This window comes from Candoia aspera, chromosome 2, assembly GCF_035149785.1.
Source record: "Candoia aspera isolate rCanAsp1 chromosome 2, rCanAsp1.hap2, whole genome shotgun sequence".
In the NCBI taxonomy this organism is placed as follows: Eukaryota; Metazoa; Chordata; class Lepidosauria; order Squamata; family Boidae; genus Candoia; species Candoia aspera.
This window is the reverse complement of record NC_086154.1, coordinates 110719855-110746921: the sequence shown is the minus strand read 5'-3', so window position 1 is coordinate 110746921 and position 27067 is coordinate 110719855. Positions and strand designations below refer to the sequence as shown.

Genomic DNA, 27067 nt, shown 5'->3' with positions numbered 1-27067 from the left:
AGATGTGAACAGAACTTTTTCAGTTCTTTTCAAGCATTGGTCTTATGTGGAAGATCTTGATTCCACAATGAAGATCCAACAGCTCACTAAATAGTGATTGAAAAGAACTGTTCCCTCTCCTGCAGCGGGTTGCTTATTCAGGCCCACGTTGCAGCATAATAAAGCCACCTTCTCTTCCTTTCTCAGTACGGAATCCTATGTTCTAGTTGTTAGCTTTTTAACCGTCTTCATTCTGTCCTTTAAAGTGTTTGCTTTAAAGTACCTGCTTAATTAAATTCTGTGAAATGACATTCCTTGAGGACCCTATAATGATCATTATGAGATGCAACAGCTCTAGTGGTTGGTTAAGAAATTTCAGATAACTAGAATTCTGAAAGTGCTTCTGAAATGCATGCGTTTAAGCATTTTACACACAAGAACAACAACTGGAAATGTATATTTTAATATGAAAAAACTTGTCCGAATTGTATAGAGGCTTATTTTCTCTCTGGCTTCTATTCACATATGAGTTGAAACCTAAGTATTTTTATTGCATTTTCATTGCTTGGCTAAGGTGTTTATAATGGGAAAGACAAAAGGACTTGAAAACACGCATGCAATATAAATGTAATAGAGTTAGACAGGCAAATAAATTCCTGTTCAAAAAGCATGGTTGTCTTCATTCTTAGTAATTGTAGAAACTATTTTCTGACTGTTTTATTTTCAAATGCATTTCACACAGATTAACATTAGTGGCGCCTTCCTGAACTTGCCTTTAGAAATTGCGGCGGCAGGTCCTGCTCCATGCATCTGTGCTAGGGAAGTTTGTTAGGATGGGGTTATTGGCAAGGCTGCAGTTCTTTGGGACCTGCCCAGACATAAGAACCCTCTGCTGGTCTGTTTTGTGCAAGTCTGAAAACTAGTGCAGCTTCCTTAATGAGTTGAGTTATTGGATGGAAAACCTTATGCTTAAAAATGTGACAATTATAAATAGTGAAAATCCTCGAACCTTATACGCAAGGGGCTAATTCCCACAATCAATTTCCAGATTTTATTGCATCATCTGAACTGGCAATCACTTTAGTTTGTATAGGCACTATATTGCCTAAAAACACTCGCAGGCAGGTAACTTGCAGCTCCACCTCACCACACATGTTTATTGTGAGTGAAGACAGCCAAAATATCTTCCTTCCTACCAGAATTACTGGGTTGTTTGGAATCAGACTACTACTATAGTTGCATGAGGACTCTTACTAAGCATTTAAGCTGTCATTAATTTAATAAGATTTAAACCACCGACAGGGAGCAGGAGGGCATATGTGGGGGAACAAATGATTGAGCAACAAACAAACTTGCCCCTTACACATCAGTTAGCTGGAGCTGGGTTTAATTGATTTATGAGCCAGGCAGCATTTTGACTAGACAGACCTAAAGCTGCAAACCTGACAAGTGAACCAAGGGGAAACAAATTTGTCCTGGAATTCCCAGCAGTTCTGCTCCGTCACAACTTCCAAGCCAGACTGGTTATTGAAATTGTACCCCATCAATTGTACCCTAAGTCCGTAAGCTGACATTCAAGTATAACCTCCTTTGTTGTGGATATCTCTGGAGACCCAAAGATCAGAAGAACAGGGGGAATTCTGCATCTAGAAAGAAACAAATCTCCTCTCTCTTGTATACACAATGGTTTTATTTCATTTATTTATTTATTATTGGCATTTCTGTCACTGCCCATCTCCCCCCAAGAGGGGGACTCTGGGCGGTTTACAGTAAGATTCTCCTTTAAAACCTCAACACCTAAAATTACCAAATTACCAAATTTATACATTTTTAACGAAAATATGGGAAGTGAAAATTAATTTCTCTTTAAAGGGAGTAACAGGGTATCACGTATTCATGCGTTCTCCCATCGGCAGGCTGTAATTCTGACTCATGAATATTCTGAAAAGCAAGACTGCTTTTTGAGGGAATGTCTCGGCAACTCACACCCTAGAGCATCTGAGCACACTGACAATGCCATATTGTTTGTGGACATGCATACTATTTTTTTGCTAGCTGCCCTGTTATGCAGAGCCAGTTTTTAAATTCTGTTTGTTTCTTCTTTTAATCTACATACTTCTTTTTATTTTTATTTAGAACAAAGATCAGTATCTATAAATGGGCAGGTAATTACTGAAGTTATACATTGATGCTCAGTATAACATTAGTAAAAGATACCAAGCAGAATACATTGAATTGTTTTCATGATATAAAAAGAAGTATAAATTCTGGGGTTTAATGCCAAAATTGCAACTATATTATTATTTATAAATGTTGAAAGAGAAGAAAAAGAAAAGCACGCCTAAAAATAATATAAATAAATATTTAACAAGTAGCGTCAATTTTGGCATAGAACTTTACCCTCCGTAAGGTGATGTCACCTCCAAAATCAAGAAAATAACATGTAGTAAATTGATGAGGCTGTTGAACTGGGAACAGGTGTCCTGGGGGAATTGTTCTCTTCCAGCTTAATCTAACTCACCGAGTGGGTTTATACTTCATGCTAACCCATGTTTTAGTCATGGTTTGCTGGATGAACCACAATTGGCTGGGTTCACCAAAAGGGCTGAACCATAAGCCATGTTTCATAAACCACCATGGCTGTGTCCACACATTACTCCTTAGTGCAGTATGTGGAACTCAGCCTCAGAATGGTTGCTGTGGGGATAAAATTGGAGAAAGGAGCACACTGAACAGTAGGTGGAATATAAATCTAATGAATGAACGAATAATTTAAATGGTTCATTTTTAATCAACATTTATAAGAAAAAAATAGCCCTAAAAGATGCAGAACATTTCCTGGGGAATGGAAAAGGAATTTTGATTATGATTAGTATGATCATCAGATTTATATCCCACTTTTATTTGTGCAACTCAAGGCAGCTTGCATAATGTTCCTGCTTCCTATTTTCCCTACAACAACAACCCTGTGAGGTGAGTTGGGCTGAGAGGGAGAGACTGGCCCAAGGTCACCCAGCCGGCTTTCATGCCTAATGGGGCCTACAACTCACAGTCTTCTGGTTTCTAGGCCAACACATTCACCACCACACCAAGACCTGGATGGCCCCCACTCTACTGGTGTTTCGAAGGCGCTTGAAGACCTGGTGCTTCTCCCAGGCCTTTGGTGAGGTTGAATGAAGTCTCCTTGAATAGTGTGGGTTTGTTCCTTTTTTTCATTCCTGTCCAGTTCTTGTTATCTTTGCTGTCTTTAAATTATATTTTTTCTATTGTTATCAACATCATCATCATTATTGATGATGAAGATGATTTTACTTGTGAGCCACCCAGAGGTGTTGGGAGTCAGGCAGCATACAAATAAATAAGTAATAAATAAATAAACTGCCTGTGCAGGAACAGTACTCACCCTGCTTATAGCCAGAAGGAAATCAAGTTTGTAGGACTTCGGGACAGAATGCCGCAACTTCCAGAACACCAGGTGTTCCCAAGCAAAGACTAGCAGGCTCAGCCCCATTGCCACCAGCAGCATGTAAAAGACACCTGCCATGTTATCAATGTCTAGCTTACTGCTCATTACTTCATTCTTTTCGTTTTGGCAGATGCCAGATAACCACACAGTCTCCAGTTTTTGGGTTTCACCTGCAAAACACGACACAATACACAAAGGGTAGAAGAGGGTATACCTCTAGTTAAAGAATCACTCTGACATTAAACGTCATCCCCTTCATGGACCAACTCTTAATGGTCCTGAAAAAATTGTTTATTGGGATGCATGAATTTCATAGGAAAGAGAAAAAAATGTCTTGTTTTGAAAAAGTTTTCTGCTGTAAAATTTTCATAATGTCTGCCCAAAGCAACCATTTTAACATGGCCAGATCTGAAGTGAAAAAAACTGGTAGTAGCTGCTTCTCCTACTATGCATCATGTTTGCCTTTTTTTGGTTTTGCTATTTCTGCATTTATGTGGCTGAACAAGTGATATAGGCAAAACACAATTATGATTTCCCATGTTCATGTTTTAACTTCCAAGCAGTGCTGGAATTGCTAATCTGCTCAAGGGAACACAGGTGTATCTATCATCTTTCCTCACTCCCTTGGAGCTCATTACAACCGGCAGCTGGCAGGGGCCGCCTTCTAGATCAGGGGAGCAGCAAGAGTGGGTAGTGACCTGCTCGCTATCCTTACTGTAAGTTGCTCATTCAAATCAGAAGATTAAAAGCAAAACACATGGGATTCTGCATCACAGCTATTTGAACCAGATATTGAGAACATATCAAATGTAGTGGTACCCTCCATTAAAATGATCGACAATTTGAATAGAGCCTAGGGGGATCTCTATAAGCTTCCAAAGCAAACTTTTTCTGGAGCTCAGTGCCGTATTGAAACCTTCAATCTGCTAACAAGTAACAAAACCAGAGCATGTCTCTAAAACCTGCACGCTAAAGCACAGAACTAAATATATAAAGCTCATCTGTGGACACGCACTGTGCATTTGTTAAGTCTGTCTTTATCTTTATGTTAGTTTGGTGTCTCTTTCATGTGAATGACATCCAGGCAAACATGAGTCAGTGATCTTTGGAGTTAGCCACTGCTGATAACTAGGATATACCTAGTGCTCCTCGCTTGCCATCTCTGCAAGAGGTCAGAGAGCCCTGGGGGGTCAGATCTAGGCACACCTGGTTGAGCATTGTGTTGGCACAGTGGGCAAGTGGGAATTCCACAAGCAGGAATTGCAGTAGGACTTCTATTTGGATTCCAAGGAACTATGATCAAGATGCCTTCTGTCTCCATTTGTGTATATGAATACTTTACTACAGTGTTTCTCAACCTTGGCAAGTTTAAGATGGGTGGACTTCATGCTCGCTGGGGAATTCTGGGATTGAAGCCCACCCATCTTAAACTTGCCAAGGTTGAGAAACACTGCTCTACTATGTAGACAGTAAATAGGAGCTAAATAATAGTGCTTTGGAGAATGACACATTCTATGCAGCATATGTCAGGACATATCACAGGGATCGCAAGTCTGTTTTTTAACCTATTACAGTTCCTGTAAGTGGCATGAATATTTCCTTTGCTTCCCTCTTTCTTCTCTTAGCTCCCTTCTACGTCTGGTTAATAAAAGGCTTCTCCTAAACTTCCCCAGTTCTTATATATAAGCACATGCTTGCATGCTTACATATCTTACACTCTCCTTGAATGAGATGGGTGGCGACTAAATTTGAAATATAAAATAAATGAATAAATAAAAATAGTACATCAGTCACTTACTAAAGATGCTGAAATAGTGTAAAATTTTATTCCTTCTGAAGTGAAGAGAGAGACACCTTTTCAGGGAACTGCCAGGAGTTTGGCTTGATTTAATATGAAACTTAGAGCAGAGAAGAACAGCTTTCCCAAAACTTTTCAACATTTTCTCTAATGACTAAGGAGTTCATCACCAACATTCATCATCAGAAGAAAATAATTGAGGAAAACACAGAATGGACAAAATGCACATTGGTGAATAGGACATTTAGCCCATATATTAGATTTCCAAATAAGAACTAATGATGCCTTTCATAACCATTGTCTTACTATAATAGAAAAAAATAGCTGAAATAAATCCTCTTAATTTTAATGAAGTTCACTTTTTTAAAAGCATGCTCTGAGTTTTGGAGCTATTTTTATTTCTGTCTTATAATTTGATTTTAATTTATACATGAACAGTGCATTTGCAAAAGACCACTGAGAGAGTGGGAGTAGCTACTTGTCTTCTGGGGAAAATATTTGCCCTCTTCCTATCCTGTAGAGTCACGCTGCTTTGGTTTTGTCAAAGGAAATGGGAAATGTAGGTGTAAAGATGAAACATCATTGTGCTGGAAGCACTGAGGGGCACTTACTCATGTGCTATGGGCATGCCTCACTATCTCCCCATTTTTATTTAATATCCATACATTTGGTGAAATAGTGCCACGAAGATCAGTATTAAAGTTCTGGAGGTACTTTTGAATTACAGACCAAAAAATCGGAATTTATCATTCTATGAAGAACTATGGACGTACCAAGCTGGGGTGCAACAAAAAGGCTTATTCTTAGATGTTGGAAAGTGCACCCTCAAGGTTACAATCTTGGATCTGTGATATGCGTTCACTTTTCACCTAGCTAGTGTAATGGAAAAATTCATCAGTATTATTCCATGTGATCAAGGTTTAATGACTGTTTCAAAAATGGACTGAGTGATCTTCCCTGTACATAATATAATATGTTTCTGTTGTTGTTTTCTTCTTCCTTTGGTTCGTATGTTTGGTCTTTTGTTTCGTTTTTATTTTACCCCTGAATATTATAGTATAAAGAAAAAGCTCTACTCTGAACTTGGCAAATCATTGTGACCCTGGAAGAAAACAAGTAGGATGCCGCAGTAACTTCTCCTAAATATTAGCTAGCAAAGTGTGACTAATAGAGAGAACTACCCACCATCTCCCAGGAATTGCAGAAGAGCTAAATCAATTGTTCTCTTCCACTTGGAATCCTTCTGGAGGGCAATGCCATAGCCAGTGGTGGCAAAGACTTTCCCACTGCCAATGGTTACCAGCTTGCAACCCTCATCCTTGCCAGCCATGTAATTGAGCACTGCAGCATCATAGATGAAAGCATCCAGCTTTCTGGAATCAAGCACACAGAGAAAGCAGATTAGGGAACAATTGCTATAAAACACAGTAGGAAATGGGGACTCCATCCAAGCTGGGGAAAGCTGTATTGGGCATTAGGAATGTCCCCGTTTTGAAAATGACTCTGAAGAAGCGCTTGGAACTTTGCACCAGCATAGTATGTCTCTCCTATTTGTTAAGTGAGCTCAATCTGTTTTTAGGTTCTCAGTCAAGTCAACGTCTCAAGGCAGCCACATTTTTTCAGGCTCACTTGAAAGCTAGGAAAAAGTCAGGGTGCTCTAATGAATCGCTGTCATCATGTGAGGTCTGAAACCTTGTTCCAGGTCATTTTCAAAGCATGCACCTTCCTGCTGTAGATACAGTATTGCTTGGTTTGAACTCATCAGTGAATGCTTGTATCTAGGGTGCAGTTTCTGCAGCTTCAGCTGGAATATCTGCTGCAGCTGCCATTCTTCACATGCAAAGAGTGGCACTTAGGCCAGGTGAGTACATGAACCTGATCAAGACATCTTTCATTCCATTAGCGTTTTGATCAAATATGCTATCTGTCAGGCTTCCCACCAGACTTGATTGTAAATCTCAGCTCTCCAGACACTTAACCCTTTTTTCTGGAATTGGCTTACTCAGCAGAAGGCTGTCAGACACAATCTGACGAGATTAGTTTCTCTACTGCAGACAAGAATGAAGCCATAAAGAGGTAGTCTGCAGGTTATGCAAGGGTTTTGTTTCAGGAAACTTAGCTGATTTTTGCACACATCAGACAACATGCTCCACGCATGCACAAACATGAGTGCAGCAATTTTGCATGTGTGCAAACACAGTAGCCTTTGTTTTTGCATGCACCAACACAGCAGCTGCTATTCTTGTACCCCTTTCTGTAATATCAGAGATATGTACATCATGGCTTATATAACCTGAGGACTGCCTGTACACACACAGGATTTGCTTGCTACGAAGAGAGGAATGCCTATACATAGGTCCATACTCCAGGATTTAAATTCTAGACTTTTTCCTCCTGCCTTTCTGAATTAATTGATGCTTATGTATTCTTTCCAGTGTCTTGGAAGCATGGGTATAACACAGGAGGACAAATATGTCCATAAGAACTTCATTACACAAGTGCTATAAATTAACTACTTGTGATAGGCACTGAGGTGCAAATATATATTTGAAGCATTTGTGTGATGACATCACTGTCTTATGTCATTCTGGTATCAAGTTTTGCTGCAGTTGCTGCTGCTTAAAACACATCTGATTTGTATTGACATAATGGTTCTCTTTAGCCTGGGAACCACTGGTTCCTATCTCACCAGCTTTGTTAAGTTATGATCTTGCCATATAACATCTATTCCTAACCTAATGCTCTCCCAATGCCTCCAACTGTGAATCCCATCAGCCCTTGTTCATATTGTAGCTCAAGTGGCAAAAGACACTGGCCAGTACTTTGGACAGGTGCTGAGCTAGAGAAAACTGTTGTATAGGTACCCTCTTAAAAACAAGGACAAGAAAAAGAGCAAGGCAGCAAAGAAGAGAGCAGACAGAAGCAGTGGCTATTTTATCAAAGAACTCAGTGTTAGAGATTCCTCTCAGACAAGTTACAGAATCTAATTTTCCAAAAAAATTCAAAGGAAACCTTTTTGCTACAAAAAAGATTGACTGAAGATTCAGAAATATGTCAACTCTATCTTTAGAAAGGAAGACACCAATCACAGTTTTATGTATCTTTCAGGCATTGAAAGGAGTCACACAAAGATGGTTGAGCTGAGCATCATTGCTGACTCACTGATATACTCCTAGAGCTACCAACCTCAATCAACCTTTAGTATATTTTAGATTATCAAAAGCATCTGAATATGAGGTATTTTGGTATCATTTGGCTAAGAGTTGGGAGTCTCAAAGGTAGCCAGTATTTCAGAGCACATCAAAGGTGAAGGTAATGAAGATACCAAATTTCCTCTTCACAAGTTCACATTCTCAGATGGGGGAAGGGAGCAAATAAGGCTGTCATGTGACAGCATTCAGAAATGCCATCAACTGTAGGCTGAAGACTGGCAGACGTTCTGTTACAGTTAATGCCACAAACACCAGCTATACTGTATATAGAAAGTTTGGCCTTCAAGGACTCTCTTGGCACATGAGGAGGCTACCATAGGCTGCTCCATCCAACATGGTGTTGTACTCAATAAATGTGCCTACTATTTGAAAGTAGTCATAGATATAGCCTGTTCAGACTGGAATGCCTGTGTGAATTTTTCCTCACTGAAACAGAAGGTAATTACTAGAATTCAACAGGACTAAGGTCCAAGAGATCAATGTTGGGTGCTACTTCAAAAAGTACTGTACTAGCAATCTTGTACTAATCAGAGCTGGTTAGGAATGCCATTGGACACAGAAATTGTGAGAATAACAATTTCATAGGGAAACAGAAAGCTACCCCATTTTGAGGCTGACAAGTGCATCTTCCACCGAGCGCTGGTTGTATTTCACCATGTGGGAATGCATGTCGTGGTAATTGCTCCGTATATTTCTCTCTGTACTCCCATTGGGAACTGTTCCAAACCGGAATGGAGGATACTGCTCTTGAGGTTTCTGGAACTGGAAAGGAAGACCAAAAGAAAATAGTGTATTTTATTCAGCATTGAGTCTAGCCCAGAAGAGGCTGTGTGCATACTTCTGTACCTTCCATTTAACATAAGCTCAGCTTGAAAGGTGAGACTTTATCCACATTTACTTATTTTAGCTGATAATTTAGATTGCCACAATCCTCAGTTTACATTTTACAGTGTCTTGAGAGTCATGATACACTCATGGAAGTAAAGAAAGCAAAACTGTTATCTTCAGTCACATAAAGTCAAATATAGCAGCATAAATGGTTTCCCAGGAAATTGCTTATAGGAATGTAGATACAGGGACCATTATTTTTACTAACTTTTGCTGTTAACCAAAGATGAGTTTTCAGATAACTGTTTTCCAAAGCTTAGTTTCCTGTGATAAAAAAAGCTATTAAATATTTATGTAAATTCAGGTTCTTCCAGTTATTGTGCCCATGAAAAACAACTGGGTGGTCTCCATGTGTCTTGCACTTTTATTTTATTTCATTTTATTTATGTAATGTTATTTGGAAAATTTATATGGCCACTCATCTTAAAGAAGTAACTCTGGGTGGCTAACAAACAATGCATTAAAACTGTATTAATAAAGAATGATATAAAACAACACAGAATGCAATTATGAGTAATCATAATACTATAACCAAGGTACCTCAAAACAATTCACACATTTTGTTTGTTTGTTTGTTTATATTTCAAATTTCATCACCGCCCATCTCCCTCAAAAGAGGGACATTGTCAGCCATAATACCTGAGGAAAAAGCCAGATTATCCCACCCTTCCAGAATAAGGTCAGGCCATCCGTAGTTCAGGAGTAAGGCTGTTCCAGAGGGCAGGCCCTGAAGTAGAAAAGGCATGTCTCCTGGGTCCCACAAGATGAGGTTGTTCCACAGAGGGTACCCAGAGCAGCCCACCCTGCTGGATCTCATTGAAACCATTGGAGACAGGCGGTTCTGAAAGTAACCTGGCTCTGTGCCATGCAGGGCTTTAAAGGTGATAACCAACACCTTGAACTGCATCTGGAAGTCTACTGGAAACCAGTGGTGCTCCTCGTAATATCACTGCAGTTCCTCACATTGCTCTAGACTCTGATTCAAAATGACTCTGGAGACAAACCAAATCCAATTTCACAAAACCTTCACTGGCCATCATCAACATCCTAAACCATGTCCTAAAGAGCAAACCTCAACACCATACTTTGAACTCATCAGCCCCAAGCAGCATGTCCAATAGAAAGGGATTCTGGGACATCAAGTTGCTACCACTGACCTTTCTGGTGACCTACTCCGAGCTCATTAATGTTGGTTACCTTATTCTCACCTTCATATTATTAATAAATCATCACTATTGCTCACCTTCTTATCACTCAGCCCAGAGACAGTATCAATATATTGTTCCTGGATCATGAATGCTGCCAAATTAGCAGTATAGCTGGCTAAGAAGATGACAGCAAAAAAGGCCCAGATGAGGACCATAATTTTACTGGTAGTGCCTTTGGGATTTTCAATGGGAACAGAATTGTTGAAAACCAGAGCCCACAGTAGCCAGATCGACTTGCCGATAGTGAAGGATGGCCCACCAGACTCTAGAAAGAGGAACATAAATAATGTATGAGTTACAGGCTTTCTTGAAATAAGAAACAGGCCTGTTAGCAGTAAACTTGTAAAGCATGGTTCTTATACTCAGTGTTACGAGTGCCACATGAGGACTAGTTCATTAGCCTGAGGGCTGCAACACTGAAGGTAAAGGTAAAGGTTTCCCTTGACGTAAAGTCCAGTCGAATCCGACTCTAGGGGGCGGTGCTCATCTCCGTTTCTAAGCCTTGGAGCCGGCGTTGTCATAGACACTTCCGGGTCATGTGGCCAGCATGACGACTCGGAACGCCGTTACCTTCCCGCCGAAGCGGTACCTATTGATCTACTCACATTTGCATGTTTTCGAACTGCTAGGTGAGCAGGAGCTGGGACTAGCAACGGGAGCTCACCCCGCCGCGTGGTTTCGAACCGCCGACCTTCCGATCGACAGCTCAGCGGTTTAACCCACATGCATTTATTGATACAAAAACTGTGTACTTCGGAATTTGCATTCCTTTGCTGTACTGTTTTAATCAAATGCTAACACTTAAAAGGACATTTTTAGAAATAAAACCATGCCTGTTTAGAACTAAAGCTAAAGGTTGTGGTTGATCTTTGCTAGCTGATGAAACCTACAGAGACTGCAAAAGAAAAACAAACTAAGGAACAGGCACTGAACATCACTGCTCAGGAGGAAGAATTTAGCTGTGATATGGAAAAAAGAATTCCTAGCTGCTTGGGATGGATACATAAGCTAACTGATCTTGAGGGCTTGCAAGATGACCATTCTGGGAGAAAAGAAGGGAAAAAGCAGGCAAAGCAAGGAGCCAATCAGAAAAGCCTAATCCAGAAAAGGTGAGGCCTGCTGCCTGGACACAAGAGGATAAAAAGAACAGCTTTCTGGGCAGGGATGCAGAGAGGGTATACGATCATGGCTGCGTTCCAGATGCATGTGCCCACCCTCTCTCTCGTTCCTCCCCAGCCTCTCTAGCTCTACCACCCATCTCATCAGAACTCCAGTTGGGATTGGCCCCCTGACTGGAACCTGCAACTTGGTAATCTGCGTGAGCTCTTGAGAGATGAAATCCTCTCCATAGGATCTCCGTGTGTTCTTTGACAGTAGACTTAGTTTATTATATCAGTGTAACTTGCTTGCTTGCTGCCTAGTAAAAACAGATTCGATTGATTTTGCTTTTGTATCTTTGTTTGCCATTCTGCCATAAAAAAGGGAAAGCTGTGGTTGGGAGACTTGCCAATGTATTTAAGTGTAGGTAACTTTGTTTGCAACTGTGAGAATGCTTGTGGCTCTAGTCAAACCAGAATAGTGGAACATTTTTGCAAAACACCCAGGAATAACTAAGCCTAAGGGTTCATTAAGTATTCCAGGAGATCAGGCACTGAGTGTTTGAGTGTATGAGCATTGGAAGTCCTCTAATTCTAGCCTTAATGGTATTGTGGTATGCCATTAAACATACATGTATTAAATTTTTAAAAATTAATGGCTACTTTTTTGCCATTTCACTTTGGCCAGCTAGGTTGGGCCATCCCCCTACACTGGTGTTCCAGACCCTCCCACCCCCCCTACCCAGGGTTTTCCCTCCGTCAGTATCCCCCTGAGAGGATGAGGGAGCAAAGCCAGCATGATCAGCTGCCTGGAGTAGACTCCGGACAGGCAGAACTGATAGCAAAGGTGAACTGGGGAGGGAGGAAGAAGGATGGTGCTGGCTTACCTGCAACCCAAAGCAAGAGAAAGTATCTCCCTCTCCGCACACACAGCTGAAGAGCAACAGCAGGAAGGAGGGCAGCAGCTTGCTGAACTTGGCCAAGCACTGCAGATTTTCCCTGGGGCTGGAGCAGTAACCCACTGAAATGGGCAGGGAGCAATGCAGCCTTCTTTTGTGGCCGGCCACCCAAGCGAAGAGACGTGTGCCCTGTAGGGCTTACGTTTCCCTCTAAATATTATTTCAGGCTGCAGAAAATGACTTGGAAGCCATACACAACTGGTGGTCTAGCTGCAGGCTTTAATCTTGATCACATTAATAGTATTTGCTTTGGAGGAGTTAACCAATTCAGAATTCTGAGAGTCTTCACTGTTTGATATTCTTGATCTCTAGCATTTCCCAAAAATCTCAGAAAGTCCCTATGGGATTTTTTGATATGGAGTTTCCTTCAACTTCTAAGCAGGAAGAAAGCAGAGAGGTAGGCACACGTAGGCCATTCTGAAGTTCTGAATATTTCATTTTTTCTTATATTACGACAGTATTTTTTGGTTCTAAATTAAGAATGAAACAAACTAAACAACAATCTGAAAATGTGAAAGAGTGTGTGTGTGTGTGTGTGTGTGTGTGTGTAATTCCAATAAAGCAATCAGGAGCATCCAGGTGTCTTGCACCCTGCCAAAGGACATGATAGAAGCTAAAAAAGGATTGCTTATTTTTACTCTGGGCTCTTCTCTGTTTGTAATTAGTTTGCCATCTCATTCTAGCATCCTTAACTGTCTGTGATCTCTGAACAACAGCAAATTTTCCAAGGTGGGAAATTCAGAGAACTCTCTGGAAAGTGAGATGACTGAACAAAGGTGGCAGTGGACAGTCAGCAGGACTGTGGCCAAGGTTGAGAAACACTGCTCTAAGAAGTGGGACCATTACTTGGAGAAGCTGCTTACAGGCACCTTCGCAGTTCAGGCTAATATGTTCAGGGGCAAAGATGTTGTCGAAGAACTGGCCTGGCCTAAAATGGAGATGTTTTTCACACAGTGCTTAGCAGCAACCTGGGTCAAAATGATCTAGGTCACAGTTTCCTTAGACAAAAAACTTGAGGACAAGCCACCATGTGATCTGGAATGTTTTTCACTGTGGATTAAATCAAAACAGTCTCAAGGTTATGATGTTTATAGGACTACCTACAGGATTCAAAGGGGGATCTTTTACTTATTGTACAGAGATCAGAGTATTAGGAGATGGTGCAACTAATCACACAGGTGTGAGAAAAGCCATTCTCTGACAATTCCCATTCTATACATCCGTTTGAACTTTGTTCTTCTTTGCATCTGATCGGTCTGTACAGCTTGCTCAAAAGACTCTTGGATGGTTCTTTTCATTAGAAAAAAATCCACTCAGTAGTAAAAGATTTGGTCTCTTGAAATCTAATGATATGTTCAGTGTTATCATGAAGTGCAAAAGATATCCTTAAGCGTTTAAACAACCTTTAGACTTCTCACCCAAGATTTACTAGACTTCCAAACTAGTATGTAAGTTCCTGTTTCCCTTTCCTTATCTGTTATCCATTTGTGTTTGAGGCATAGATCAATGGCACAGAATCACCAGGTTGCACTTTTGACTGTACAAAACTGGGAACAATTATAAATAAATCAATGTCATTAGATCACCATACACTGCTTCATTGCTGCTTTACCAGTGGATGAAAAAATATCCTATTAACTAACCGGGGATGTGCAGCACTTTAGATCCAAAGTTGAGACGGCACTTCAGAATAAGTATTGGCAGACATGCTATATCTGCTGGTGCCTCCTTCAAAAGTTGTGCCTTTTCCTGGGCTTACGTGGCAGTTGCACAGCCTCAGAGAAATAGACGTCTGAGGTACAGAGGAGCCAACAGCATATCCCCACTTGCTCTGAAGAACTGCACATCCCTGTAACTGAGCAGTAGAAGGGTTCTTACCCTGGGAATTAGACCATAGGAGACCCTGGGAGGAACAGATATGTATGACTCTTCATTGGCAGGGACTGCTATGGGGTCTGTACAAAATGCAGAAGTATTTATAAGCTAATTGGAGACATGATCTTTAGCAGTGGCAGAGGTCTTCTCTCATACATGTGGTTTAATATATTGCAGTAAGATGGCATGCTCTATATTCTTTCCACACCTTGCTTACTTTAGACCTTTATGTTTACTCTGGACCACCATTCTTCTTGGGGTGGTAGGAAAAGGCCAGTAGGCAAGAACTTTTGGACTTCATCTGTCTATTTTATTGCAATAACTGGCAGGAAAATGCTTAATAAAAGAGTAATCCAGCTTTTTGTCCTTTCCTCCCCCACTACCTAAGTAAGGCAACTCACTCACTGGGCCATTTGGAAACTTACTTACTTTTGCCACTGGTTAAATTCTGGTTGTAGCCAACAGGACTGAAATATTCAAACATGAAGACTGTGATAGCAACGACAGTGAGACACATCACAAACATCATCACCCACACAGCTGGGCTGTAAGGCTCTAGAAGATGAGAGGAAGCCAGTCAACGCAGGACAACAGGATTGATTAGAAGTAATCATTTTTTTATACACTCTTATAGCAAGCTATAAATTTTTTCCATTGGAAGGATGACCCAATGAACAGTGATCTAGAGACTTACAGGCAAAATCTACTGAAATCAAAAACATTTGCCATCACAATCTTCACATCTTTTATACCTTTTACATCATCATGGATAACAAGAAGATCTGTAACAGGGAAGGGATACAAAATGTTGCAATTCATTGTTCCAAGCAGCTTGACATGCCCTCTCCACAATACTCTAGTCTATTGCCTCTCCCCCTCTTTTTCATCCTCCCACATAACCCCTTGTGGTCATCCGTGTTGAAGGACTAGCACACTAAATTCTCATTTGGGATTTTGGAATTTGACAGTCAAACAGCAAGGAGGACTTGCATATATTTATAACAGAGACGTGACTTTTAATTCATGGGTTGCTGCTTCTCCAGGAGCAAAGTCAAAGTATGTGTGTTGGCAGAGGCAAAATTCAAGCCCAGACTATACACTGAAGACCAGAATGGACTTGTGTAAACAGGAGGGACCAGATTTACTCCTAAATTCCCAAGTGACCCTTGCACACCCATGGAGCAGGGAGGCACCTATGGAGAGGGAGAGTTCTTTACTCTGCTGTCTTCCCAATGGGTTGGGGGTCAGTTCCAAACACTCCCCATCCAGCTAGGCATATGTGGAGTCCGATGCATCTGCAGGATATAATTTTGGGAAAGACTGAACTAGAAGACTCTAAGAAGACTCAGGTGGATGTAAATTCATTCACTTATATGTTGCTTTTCTGGCACTCCATTGCTCAGGTACAGCTGCCATGGTTTGCTGTAACAGGCTTGACCCAAGAGAGCCAAGAAAATGTCTGAAGAATTCCCAGCTTCTCTTGTTCCCCCAACCTTTCTTTTCTCTTCTCCCTGTGCTGTTGGGGGGCTCTCACTGGCGATCACAAGGAATGACAGTATGATGCTTGATACGCATGTCCTGATTTCACAGAAGGCTCCCATTTCAAAAGCAAGCATTTACGTCATAGCTGCATGCCTTTTTGCTGCAGTCATATGTTCCACATTGATTCATTGTGGGATGTGGCGGTCTAGATACATTCCTCATCCTCTAAGACAGAGGAGGCATGCCCCCAAAGATTCAAATGGAAGTTAAATCCCAGGTGAAGCTAAACCTGAATATAACTTGACCCTTTCTCTGTTGAAACTCAAGGCAGGGGATCTGGATTACAAGAGATTCAGCTAAAGGAAAGTGGCACAGGGAGTACTTACATTAGCTCCAATCAGAACAAATCACACATATATCAAACCTGTATCTGGAATGATTTTATGCACCCGCTGAGGAGAGACCTTTGCTACACTCCTGCTATATATAGAATTTAAAAAAATAAAAATAAAACCTAAACTGATAGGAGAACAAGAGAGAGAGAACAAGAGATTTATCCAAAAGGAGAAACATTCACTCACTAAAAGGTTACTTTGCAGATAAACACAGAAAGTGTATGCAAGGGGTGAGGGAAGATAGGCCCATGGCACAAGATTGTCACTAACATTTAGCAGTCGAGGAACTAAGGGTGAAACATTTTCAGAAGCATTTAGGAAATCAAAGTCATGTTGAAAAAGGAAGGAAGTGAAGAAAGCTCCTAAGTCATTTTGGTATTTTTCTGCAAAGATACCCCAAAGCTGGATTTAAGGGGAAGAGAAATATTGCTTTAGTGATGTGTCAAAAAGGATACAGAATAGAATGTAGACCGTGGCCCTACTGTTTGGGGATAATGGGAGTGCAATCAACAGACCAGAATACTCTCCTCAAACAACCACAAGCTAAAGTACCAACACAGTGGAAGATAAATCAAATCCTCCTTAATTAGAATCGCCAAGTGATAGAGAAATCACGTAGGAAAAAACATGTAGCACAAGTTAGTACTGTTAAAGTAACAGTGTGGGTTCTCCCACTTATCCGGTTTGTTGTGGCAAGAAGACACCTTACTAACCATTCTTAGAGAATATATCTGTTTCATTGCTAGCCGCTGCTGTGGGGGTCTGAAATTGGTTTAAGATGTTCCATTATGAAAGTGGATTTTTGCCTCTTATCCCAACACAAAACTCACATCCCAAGGAGACTTGGGATGACACAGGGTCAGAAATCCAATCAGCTCTAGTTGTTATAAGATGCCCACTCCTGTCCAATCAATGGGCCCTGGGTCTTCATGGCCATTGGATTGTGGCTGTGAGAGTCCAGACCCCTCAGTTATGCAGCCTATTTTTTCTTTTGTGGGGGGGTGAGAGGTTGGACATGGGAATATTGATGTCATGAAAGTAGGATCTTCCACGAGATCAATATTCCCATTGGTAACCACAAAAAACCCTAAAAAGTATTTCAAATCAGCTCCTCCAGTCACTCAGATAGACTTGTTTTTTCTGGTGGGAGAGTTTGTTTGATATATATTGAACCTATATTTCTTTGATGGGATTATCAATATCCTAGCAGATCAATAATTCTATGAAATGATTTCTCAAATGCTGCCACCTAGAGGTTGTCTAGTGGGTTACTGCAGGTTGGGTGCTGATTTCTGGTTCCAACATGCAGTGATCCAGACAACTTCTAGATCTTTCCTAGGAGATCAGTAACCATCCTGTCACAAAAAGCATATGGGAAATAATAAAAGTTAAGGCTAAAGAGATAATACAAGTCAAGCTTTGAGCCTCAAAACCTGCATCACCACACTGCGTGATGATGGGTTTTCCTGATGATAGGTGGTGCTGGGTGGGAGAGGAGGGGATGCAGCAATCACTGCCATGAAACTAGCCTTAAATTGTGTCGACATGGCAATATTGCCTGATCGTTGCTGCGGCAGAGTAACGTTCAGGCTGTTGGGGCGGAGGAATCTATACCAAAGTATTTTTCACACGACCCAAGGATAGGAAGAAAAGGGTATTCATATGGGCATGAGGAAAAGCTCACTGTCTATTAAACTTTAGAATTATGCAAAATATGTGAATATATCAAAGCATATAATGGCAATAGTCACACAATAACATACATCGTATAATTCAACATTTATAAAAAATATGGTTAAAGATTATCCATAAGATAGCAAATTTTGTACATAATAGTATGTATCCTAAATACTGAATACAAAATTGTATTCTACCTCTACCTCTACTATATTTACAAATTACCTCGGTGAAATTTTCCTTTGCCAAATTATTTTATCAGAAAGTATATGCAAATATAACAACCTTTGTAAAATGTAATCAAGAGGGGAGAAATTCAAAGAACTAGATAGTAGGATTGCATGCAAAGGGGTATATTTGAGGTGGGGGGGTTGATGAGAAAATTACACAAATCATGAGTTTTAATGATATTTGTTTTATCGATTATGCTTCTGAACTGAGAGCCAATTTGATCTAGTGGTTAAGGCAACGAGCTAGAAACTGGAAGGCAGTGAGTTCTAATCCCGCCTTAGGCACAAAGCCATCTGGGTGACCTTAGGTTAGTCACTCTCTCTCAGCCCTAGGAAGGAAGCCATGGCAGATCTCTTCCGAAAAGCCTTGCTAAGAAAACTGCAGGGGCTTGTCCAGGCAGTCTCCGAGAATCAGACATGATTGAGCAGACTTTAAAAAATGCTTCCGAATAAAGACTGCTTGGTTTACATCCTTCCTGTCTGGTGCTTTGGCACTTTATCTTATGGCACTTCCAGCCCAACACCTCTGAGGGTTATCAAGCTGGGAGAGCTACTTCAGCAGGTGAACTATTTACCTGGCTTAGAGGTAGCATTTCCTAAGCAGATATATTTATCATCATAATTACTAATTATGCAAGAGCCTTTAAAGTAATTTGGTATATTTTATTCTTATTGTCCCTTAATAGAGGATTGTTTCTGCCAGTGGCCCCACTTCAAGTGTTAAAATACATAAATATACAATTACAAGGAAGAGGTTGCCAAGTGCAACCCACGGATTTGCTCAGATTCTTCCCACTCCTCTGGCAATGTCCAAGGTTCCAGATGTGCTACACAGCAGACAGGGACTAAGGAGGAGCCAGAGGAGATGGATGAGCCAGAGGTAAACAGGGAATTACTACCTGTCATGAGTAAGGATGGCGAGCAGGGGGCTCCCATCCAGACTGTCAAGCGCATGCGTAGCACTGATGAATTGTTCAGCCATTCAAAGAGACACAGATCGGGACCGCCTTAACCCTTGGGGGTTATATGTCTGGGTTTTTCCCACGCTTCTTCAGTTTGCTAGGATTCCTGTTAAGTACTAGCAATAAATATTAGAGACCAGTTCCTTGTCTCAGTGTGTTTCCTGGTTGTTAGGACACTACCCCTGTGGTTTCCAAGGGGCAGAGAGAAAGGAAGCCAGCTCTGCATGCCTGGCAAGAGAATGCTGCCAGCTCAGGCTGGGATTCCCTACCTGTGTTCACACTGTTGAGTAGACAGTTGTGAGGGACTACATCATTGGTGGCAGAAGACTCACATGGACACAATCAATATAGGGAAAGAGTCACAGAATCACAAAAACGTACACTCAAGGAATGAAGAAAGAGAGAGAGAGAGAGAGAGAGAGCCCGTGTGCAGGCCATTTTCAGATGTTGGCAGCCACAGAGAGACACTGAGAGCTCCAGCATTAAAGGCAGACTGAATAATGGGATTAATTCAGTCCCCCAAAATACAGCCACTGAGGCCCATTTGTCAGCTTGTCCTTTCCTGTCAGAAAGGACATAAACTTTATCTGATGGCATCAGATGCATTTCATTAGCATACCGAGAGGCAGATGAAAGGAAAGGGAAAGAGAAGGCAGTTTCTTAATAGTAAGAAGAGTCCTAAATTTCTATTGAGCTTAGGTCTGTCCCTCGGGAAGCACCCAAGGAAAAAAATTAAAGGGATACAGATTGCTGTCTATTCAATTTCATCCATTTAAGTACTCTTAGGCTGGAGTCCTATTCAACTTAACTGGGGATATGGTCTGTTGAACACAGAAAGACACAATCCCAAGGGCCACCACAACTAGGGTGCAAATTGTGTGCTGCACAAGGGGGCCACACAAGGGGAGGGGCACCAGTTGCAAGGTAAGAAAAAGGTTTAACAGTGGGCAAGTGGGCGTATTGTAGCTGGAATGTTAAAAAAATATTTTTAACAGCAAGCAAGTGCACATTCACGCAGCTGGCATATTTAAAACATTGCTGGGGGCACTAATGGAATTCTGCAAGAGGGCACCTTGAATGGCAGCAGCACCCTTGGTAACAGGCAGCGGATTGTAATATTAATCCTGCTTGAGATGGACCAGGGATTTTTATACTGGGGAGAGAGAATCTTCTGCACCTGGGCCAGATATGGCCCAGTGATCTTCCCTATGTAGCCCGTGCTCACCCAAGAGGGGCCCTGCTCTTCCTCTACCTAAAAAGACTTCCCTGGGAAATGTTGTATGTCAGGACTATTTTGAATGCTTCTGTATTTTTGTAAACACATTGCATATCTTTTGCACAAAATATGGCATCACAAAATTTGGAATTATAAAAAAAATCAAAAGGCATATATTAATCTGGAACATGCAGATCAAGTCAGTTTGTAAACACTTCATTGTTACAAAGAGCAAATGCCTCAAGCATCCCTAACTATTCATTCAGTAGGTGACGTGCCACCTATTAACCCCATTGAAGTTATATATGACTTTCTAAACAAAATATTCCTGAGGGAGCCTACTGATTTTCTTCCTAGAAATACCAGTTGCTCATGTTCAGTGAACTTGTATTTGATTCTGAATTGGTTTGATGAAATCTCCACTCATCCAGGAATTAGCCCATAACAGGTTCTAAGGAAATACTGTCTGTACAGTATGTGAAAAGATTCATTGTGGAGAATAATAGAGTCCACTCAATTGTTAAGCAACCTTCTTTTGACATTCTTGGCTAATCAATTACTTGTCAGCTCAAAAGGCAAACACAGCTGTATGTTTTAAGGGTAGTGTTTCAATTCTTTTAGGAAAATGACAGCATTGTGAGATGAAGTTCACTTGCTCAGTAACACACAATGAGATGCTAACTTGCACTTGCGTGTTGCAGATTTTAAGCTACAGCCGATGAAAGGCAAGATACAATCATGAGAGGAGTTGCACATTTGTTGCATAAATTCCCATGGTCTTTTGGTCATCTGCTAGTTATTCTTTCTCAGCCCAGTCTACCTCAAAGGGTTGCTGTTCCAGGGATGAGGAACAGGAGGAGTGAGTATTGCAAGCCTTCAATTCTGTAAAGAAAGGCAATGAATGAATGAATGAATGAATGAATGAATGAATGAATGAATGAATGAATGTGTTCTCCTCCAGAGTAAGAGGCTCAATAAGAAATCTTGACATAAAAGCTAGTGGAGAGAGCCAGTGGGAAAAGGTGAGACAGGAAATCATCACCATTACTTTGAGTCTGATTGCAAGCTCACTGGATGATTCTCTAAAAATGATTAGATAGCCATGCCAGAGAAGTCAAACTCTGTTTTGAGTACAGTTTCGTATTTTCCACTTCCTCAAAGCATCAGAAGTTCTAGGAGAAGGGCTGGTTGGTTTTTCCTTCCTCTGTAGGAAAGCTCATTAGAAGCTTACAGTTTATTTTTCTGTATTATTTGCTAGATTTTAAAAAATACGACAGCGGAGGCAAGCTGCACTCCTACCAAGCAGCAAATCCGCATCTTGGAGTGAATCTTGAGAGAAAGACATCCCATGATGCTACCCATTTCTTTTCTTCTGCATATTTCTATACTTAGTGTTTCCCTTTGGGACAGACATAACTTATCATTTTTTGTAGCATGTCACAACCCAACGTTGTTCTCTTGATTTTTTCTTGAAACTCTTTTGTCCTTTGCCTCACACACACACAAAAACATAAATCCTCCAAATTTCAAAGAGGGTAAAGCCATATGAGCGACGCGGTGGCGCTGCGGGTTAAACCGCTGAGCTGTCGATCGGAAGGTCGGCGGTTCGAAACCGCGCGGCGGGGTGAGCTCCCGTTGCTCGTCCCAGCTCCTGCACACCAAGCAGTTCGAAAACATGCAAATGTGAGTAGATTAATTGGTACCGCTTCGGCGGGAAGGTAACGGCGTTCCGTGAGTCATGCTGGCCACATGACCCGGAAGTGTCCTATGGACAACGCCGGCTCCAAGGCTTTGAAACGGAGATGAGCACCGCCCCCTAGAGTCGGACACGACTGGACTTTACATCAAGGGAAACCTTTACCTTTACCTTAAAGCCATATAGCAATGTCTGTAGCAGTCTGTAACTTATCAGTGTGTCTGATATAACTGAGCTTTCACTTTGAGTGAGAATGCTGTTATTTCTTAAAGGAAGTCTCTGTCCAATGCAGCCAAGCTGACCTTGAGAAACTAAGCAGGGTCAGATCTGGATGGAAGATTTCCAGAAAATCCCAGGGCTGTAAACTGGACTGGAAAGTTGAAAAGACATCCAGAAGGCAGCAATGGGGAACCAACTACATGAATGGAGCCAAACTTGACTTGAAGGAGATTTGTTTTTATTACTTATTTAGCAGTTCTAGAAGGCAAGAAAGTTGCTTTTTGTGGCTTTTCATTCAGTAGAATCAGTATCACCATTTTACCAGTATTATAGATTCAGTAGAATAGTATTACCATTTCCTTCTTCCACCCTCCAGCTTATCCTAAAATAGGTCTACACATTTCTGAAGTTACTGACATAACTGAAATGGCACTTTCCGTCACTTATTTATATGCACACAGGTGCCCTTACACAGACTCTAAGATCTTGGTGATTCACAGCTTGCCTCTCTTACTACTCAGTCTCTGCTGAAGATTAAATTCTCTCTGACCATCTGCCTGACCCTTCTTTGTCAACGTTGCAGCTACTTTTGACACTCAGGAAGACTTCTTTTTGCAATATCCAAAAAACGAGAGAGCCTGTTCAGTTCAGAAGCCAGAATGTCAATCATCCTGGATGATAGCTAGGTCAGGAAGGGCTAGTAAGTGAGGAGGAGGCCAGGGTCATAAGCCCTGAGGATAAGCTCAGAAGAGGGCCTCGAGGTAAATATATCCCCACATTTCATTCATTGTGTTGCTAAACCATGGTGAACATTAACTGTGTTTGTTAATGTTCACAATGATGTGCTGCATAACACAACTACCTCCATCTACTTCCCACCCCTGCTATAGGGAAAGTGATGGGTCCCTTTCCATCCCTAAGAACTCCCCTATTCACAACTTTCCAATGAGATGTCTGTATCAGGAAATGGTCAAAAAATTAGCTCCCATAAATTGAGCCATTCTGGGCTATTAATCAGCAGTCTCTTTGAGAGAGAAAAGGATTCCTTCTCTTTGGTCACTGACACTACCATATGTTCTAGTTAATATACAACAAGTACATTATTTTAGGCTTTTAACACAAACTCTCCCTGTGTGCGTGTGTGTGTGTGTATGTAACAGGATATCCAAGGAATGAACCCCAGACTAAAAGAAACAAAGGACACTGAAATAGAAAAGCACTGATATACTGTAAACTGAGACTATTAAGTAGTATTGGATGATCAACACGAAACAAGATTTTGCCAGAGGGAGCGCTAACAAGCATGAGAAAAACAAAACTTGCTTTCATTTTTTCTGTCAAATGAACTTTCTCCGATCTAGACGATATGACATCCTAGTTTAAAACTTGCCCTAGTTTTCACTTCATGCCTTTTCCAAACTACCTTTAAGATACCAGAAAGCAACTGATATATTCGAGAGCTGACATGAGCTCAGCCACACAAATACAGCAAAACAATGATCGGTCAGAATGAATAATCAGAGCAATAAATTGTTATCTTTTCTCCAAGAAGGGGACGCGGTGGCGCTGCGGGTTAAACCGCTGAGCTGTCGATCGGAAGGTCGGCGGTTCGAAACCGCGCGGCGGGGTGAGCTCCCGTTGTTAATCCCAGCTCCTGCTCACCTAGCAGTTCGAAAACATGCAAATGTGAGTAGATCAATAGGTACCGCTTCGGCGGGAAGGTAACGGCGTTCCGAGTCGTCATGCTGGCCACATGACCCGGAAGTGTCTATGACAACGCCGGCTCCAAGGCTTAGAAACGGAGATGAGCACCGCCCCCTAGAGTCGGATTCGACTGGACTTTACGTCAAGGGAAACCTTTACCTTTACCTTTCTCCAAGAAGCATGAAATAATTCATAAAGTCAGTGATGAAAATGACTGAATCTTAGCTTTGTAAAATCCTTCTGCAAATTAGGATGAAGGCAAGAAATGTTAAATATGTGCCTTCCTTAAATTTACACTACCAACACACCAGAAAAATAACAGACGATGAGAGAGACTAGGCCTGTGAAGCCAGATGTACAAAATAAATTGGCTTAGGGTACCTAACCTGGTTCAGTTTCATGAATACTTCAATGGTCATGAAAACAGCCTTCCATGCCCAAAGTGCAACCCTTTCTTCCACTTCTGCCTAATTTTTAAGAAACTCATTAACCGCTTAGCTGTAGACATTCTTAGCTAAAATGCAGGCTAGCCTAAATCCTCATCTATAGAAATCTGGCCAAAGACTTTGAAGGTGGCTCTGGTTCACCTCTCAGGAATTCAAGAATTCTTAGTACTTAACACAAATCTTCTAGAAAATATGCTCATTCTCAAGCACCTGAAGATAGAGCCAACAGGATAATATTAACTTCCAGGGCCACAACTAGGGTCTGTGTCACCTGGGGCAAACATGGATTCCGCACCCATTTTGGTGCCCCCCAGCACTAATTTTGGCGCCCCACCAGTGCGGCACCCGGGGCACATGCCCCGGTTGCCACCCCCCTAGTTGCGGCCCTGTTAACTTCACCTCTTCTGGCTGGAAGGCAAGGCTTAACTTTTATTTTTTATTTTATTTTGCCATCCAATACAAGCTAACCCCTACTCCTCAGTCTTAGCTTGCATTCTGAAGAAACAGAAGAATGGCTTACTTGTGGCTCCATTTTAGGCTGAGGGATCAAAAAATGAGAGGGAGAGAAAGAGAAAGAGCAAGGACGATAACCAAAAAATGAAGAAAAAATGGAGAGATAATTTTAGAAACAAAGAAAGGAGGAGCCAAATGCACACTGGCAGAGAAAGGTCTACATCTTGTCCTTTCCATTTCCTGCCTTTTTCCTGAGCCTTTTCCTTGTGGTATTGGCAAGACTGCAGAGGACGACAACAGCAGCCATGGATGTTGTCTGGATGTTTGGTGGTCTGGATGTTTCAATCCAGACCACCTCACTGATTCCTGTTCCAAGAACAAAAACCTGCCAATCCCAGCTATGCCTGACAGTCCCACAGACAGAGGCCAATTCCTTGTTCTGGTGGCTGGAGCCAGACAGTCTGACAAGAGAGATGCCGTTTAGACAGCTGAATAGAGACCAGCTAACCACAAGCTGGGGAAGCCCTCTTCAGTCCTGCTCTGCCCAAGGCCAATAGTCCCAGTTGTAACTGCCAATTAATTGCCTGGAACTGAGGGCATTTTGTTTGGCACTGATGGACCTGGAGTCTCTGATGAGGGGAAGAGATATCAGGTAAGAAGAGAATCACAACAAAGGCCTACATCGTATCAGGTGGAAGGGCCTTCAGAAAGTGGTGGACAAATGCAGATAGGCATTTAACCTCCATGTTGGCAAAATACAACAGGGTGTTTTTCAGGGAGAAAGGACACTACCCCCAGAGATCTTCCAGAAGATATTGAAAGATGGAAAGTCTCCTTAGTTAACCTATTTGCAACAGTGGTAACAATGGACAACAGGCAGCTTAATTGTATATTCTCCTGTTTCCAGAACAATAGGGAATTGATACACCATTGCTAGGGGGTCTTCTCTATACTTTTTCTTCCAAACACTAACCCTGCCCAGTATACCACAAAAGATAAAGTTTCTCAGGATGCCAGTAAACTTGTTTATCCCATTCTGGCCCAGGAGGCTGTTGTTTTCAGCAGTAATGAAGATGAGGAAAAAAAAAACTTTATGGCATCTGCCAGTGCAAACAAATTTGCTGAGCCAGTAACCCATTCCTCATCCAGATCCAGAGTGGTTATGGCTCTGTGCCTGGAGATTGAACAGAGGCATTTGTTGAATACCAGTCTACTAAAGTAAGCAGTAGAGACCATCTTGCTTCCAAACATTCAGTCCCAAGGAAGACCTATCAGATGAGTTGGTAAGCATTCAAACTATGGCCTACAAGGAGGAACCTGGTGGCAATGGTAGCAGAAGTATGGACCTTATAGGGTTCTTATTAGACAAACTGAACAAGAGAGTGGCAGCAAATACCTTGCTGAGGTAGAGCATCACTTTGGCTCTGTTTTTCTATACAAACAGGGAGACTCCCATTTGGGGCAACTTTTTGTGCACCTTAATTAGAAGAATAATTCATCTCCACCCCTTCAGTCATTCACCATTTCCCTGGCCATTTCCCTGACCACAGCCCCCTTTCAACCCATTAAGCAGATTCCAATCCCATTATTTCTTTGAAAACAGCTTTCTTAGTGGTTCTGGCCTCAGCCAAGGGGTATTGCAAGTTAGGGACCCTATTGATGAGAAAGATCTCTTTTTTTAACCAGGATAAGGTATGTTAAGTCTTAATCAGGGCACAGAGATTGTGCTTCCAAATTTCTGCCCAAATCCTTCCCATGTAAGGGAGCATAACTGGCTTAAAATAGATGTGCACAAGGCATTAAGCTACATCAAGTCAAGCCAAGGGGACAGGAAGATGTTTCTTTCCTATAAGGCAGGTGATCTGGAGCAGTGTTCTTCAACCTCAGCAACTTTAACAGGTATAGACTCCAACTCCCACAATTTCCCAGCCAGCATGAGAGCACTGCTGCTCACTAGGCCATAAGAATGGCCACTTCAATAGTCCTGTCAGCTGAACAGCCCTGATAAACATTTGTAAAGTGGTGACCTATAAAATGTTGTGTGATAGGCAAGTTCACAATGGCAGGGGCAGCCTTTCAGGGCAGCATTCTGCAAAAGGTGCCTA

General features: G+C 41.6%; 1 protein-coding gene across 1 annotated transcript in view; it reads right to left on the bottom strand.

The window, feature by feature from the left end:
- The window catches only part of GRIN2C (glutamate ionotropic receptor NMDA type subunit 2C), a 64999-nt gene that overhangs the window by 2513 nt on the left and 35419 nt on the right, over positions 1-27067 (bottom strand). The window contains exons 8-12 of the mRNA XM_063292926.1: positions 14912-15037; positions 10587-10816; positions 9057-9217; positions 6429-6616; positions 3383-3615 (exon numbers count right to left, since the gene is read on the bottom strand). Coding sequence (XP_063148996.1) covers positions 3383-3615; positions 6429-6616; positions 9057-9217; positions 10587-10816; positions 14912-15037 — 938 coding nt within the window. The remainder of the gene's footprint in view (positions 1-3382; positions 3616-6428; positions 6617-9056; positions 9218-10586; positions 10817-14911; positions 15038-27067) is intronic.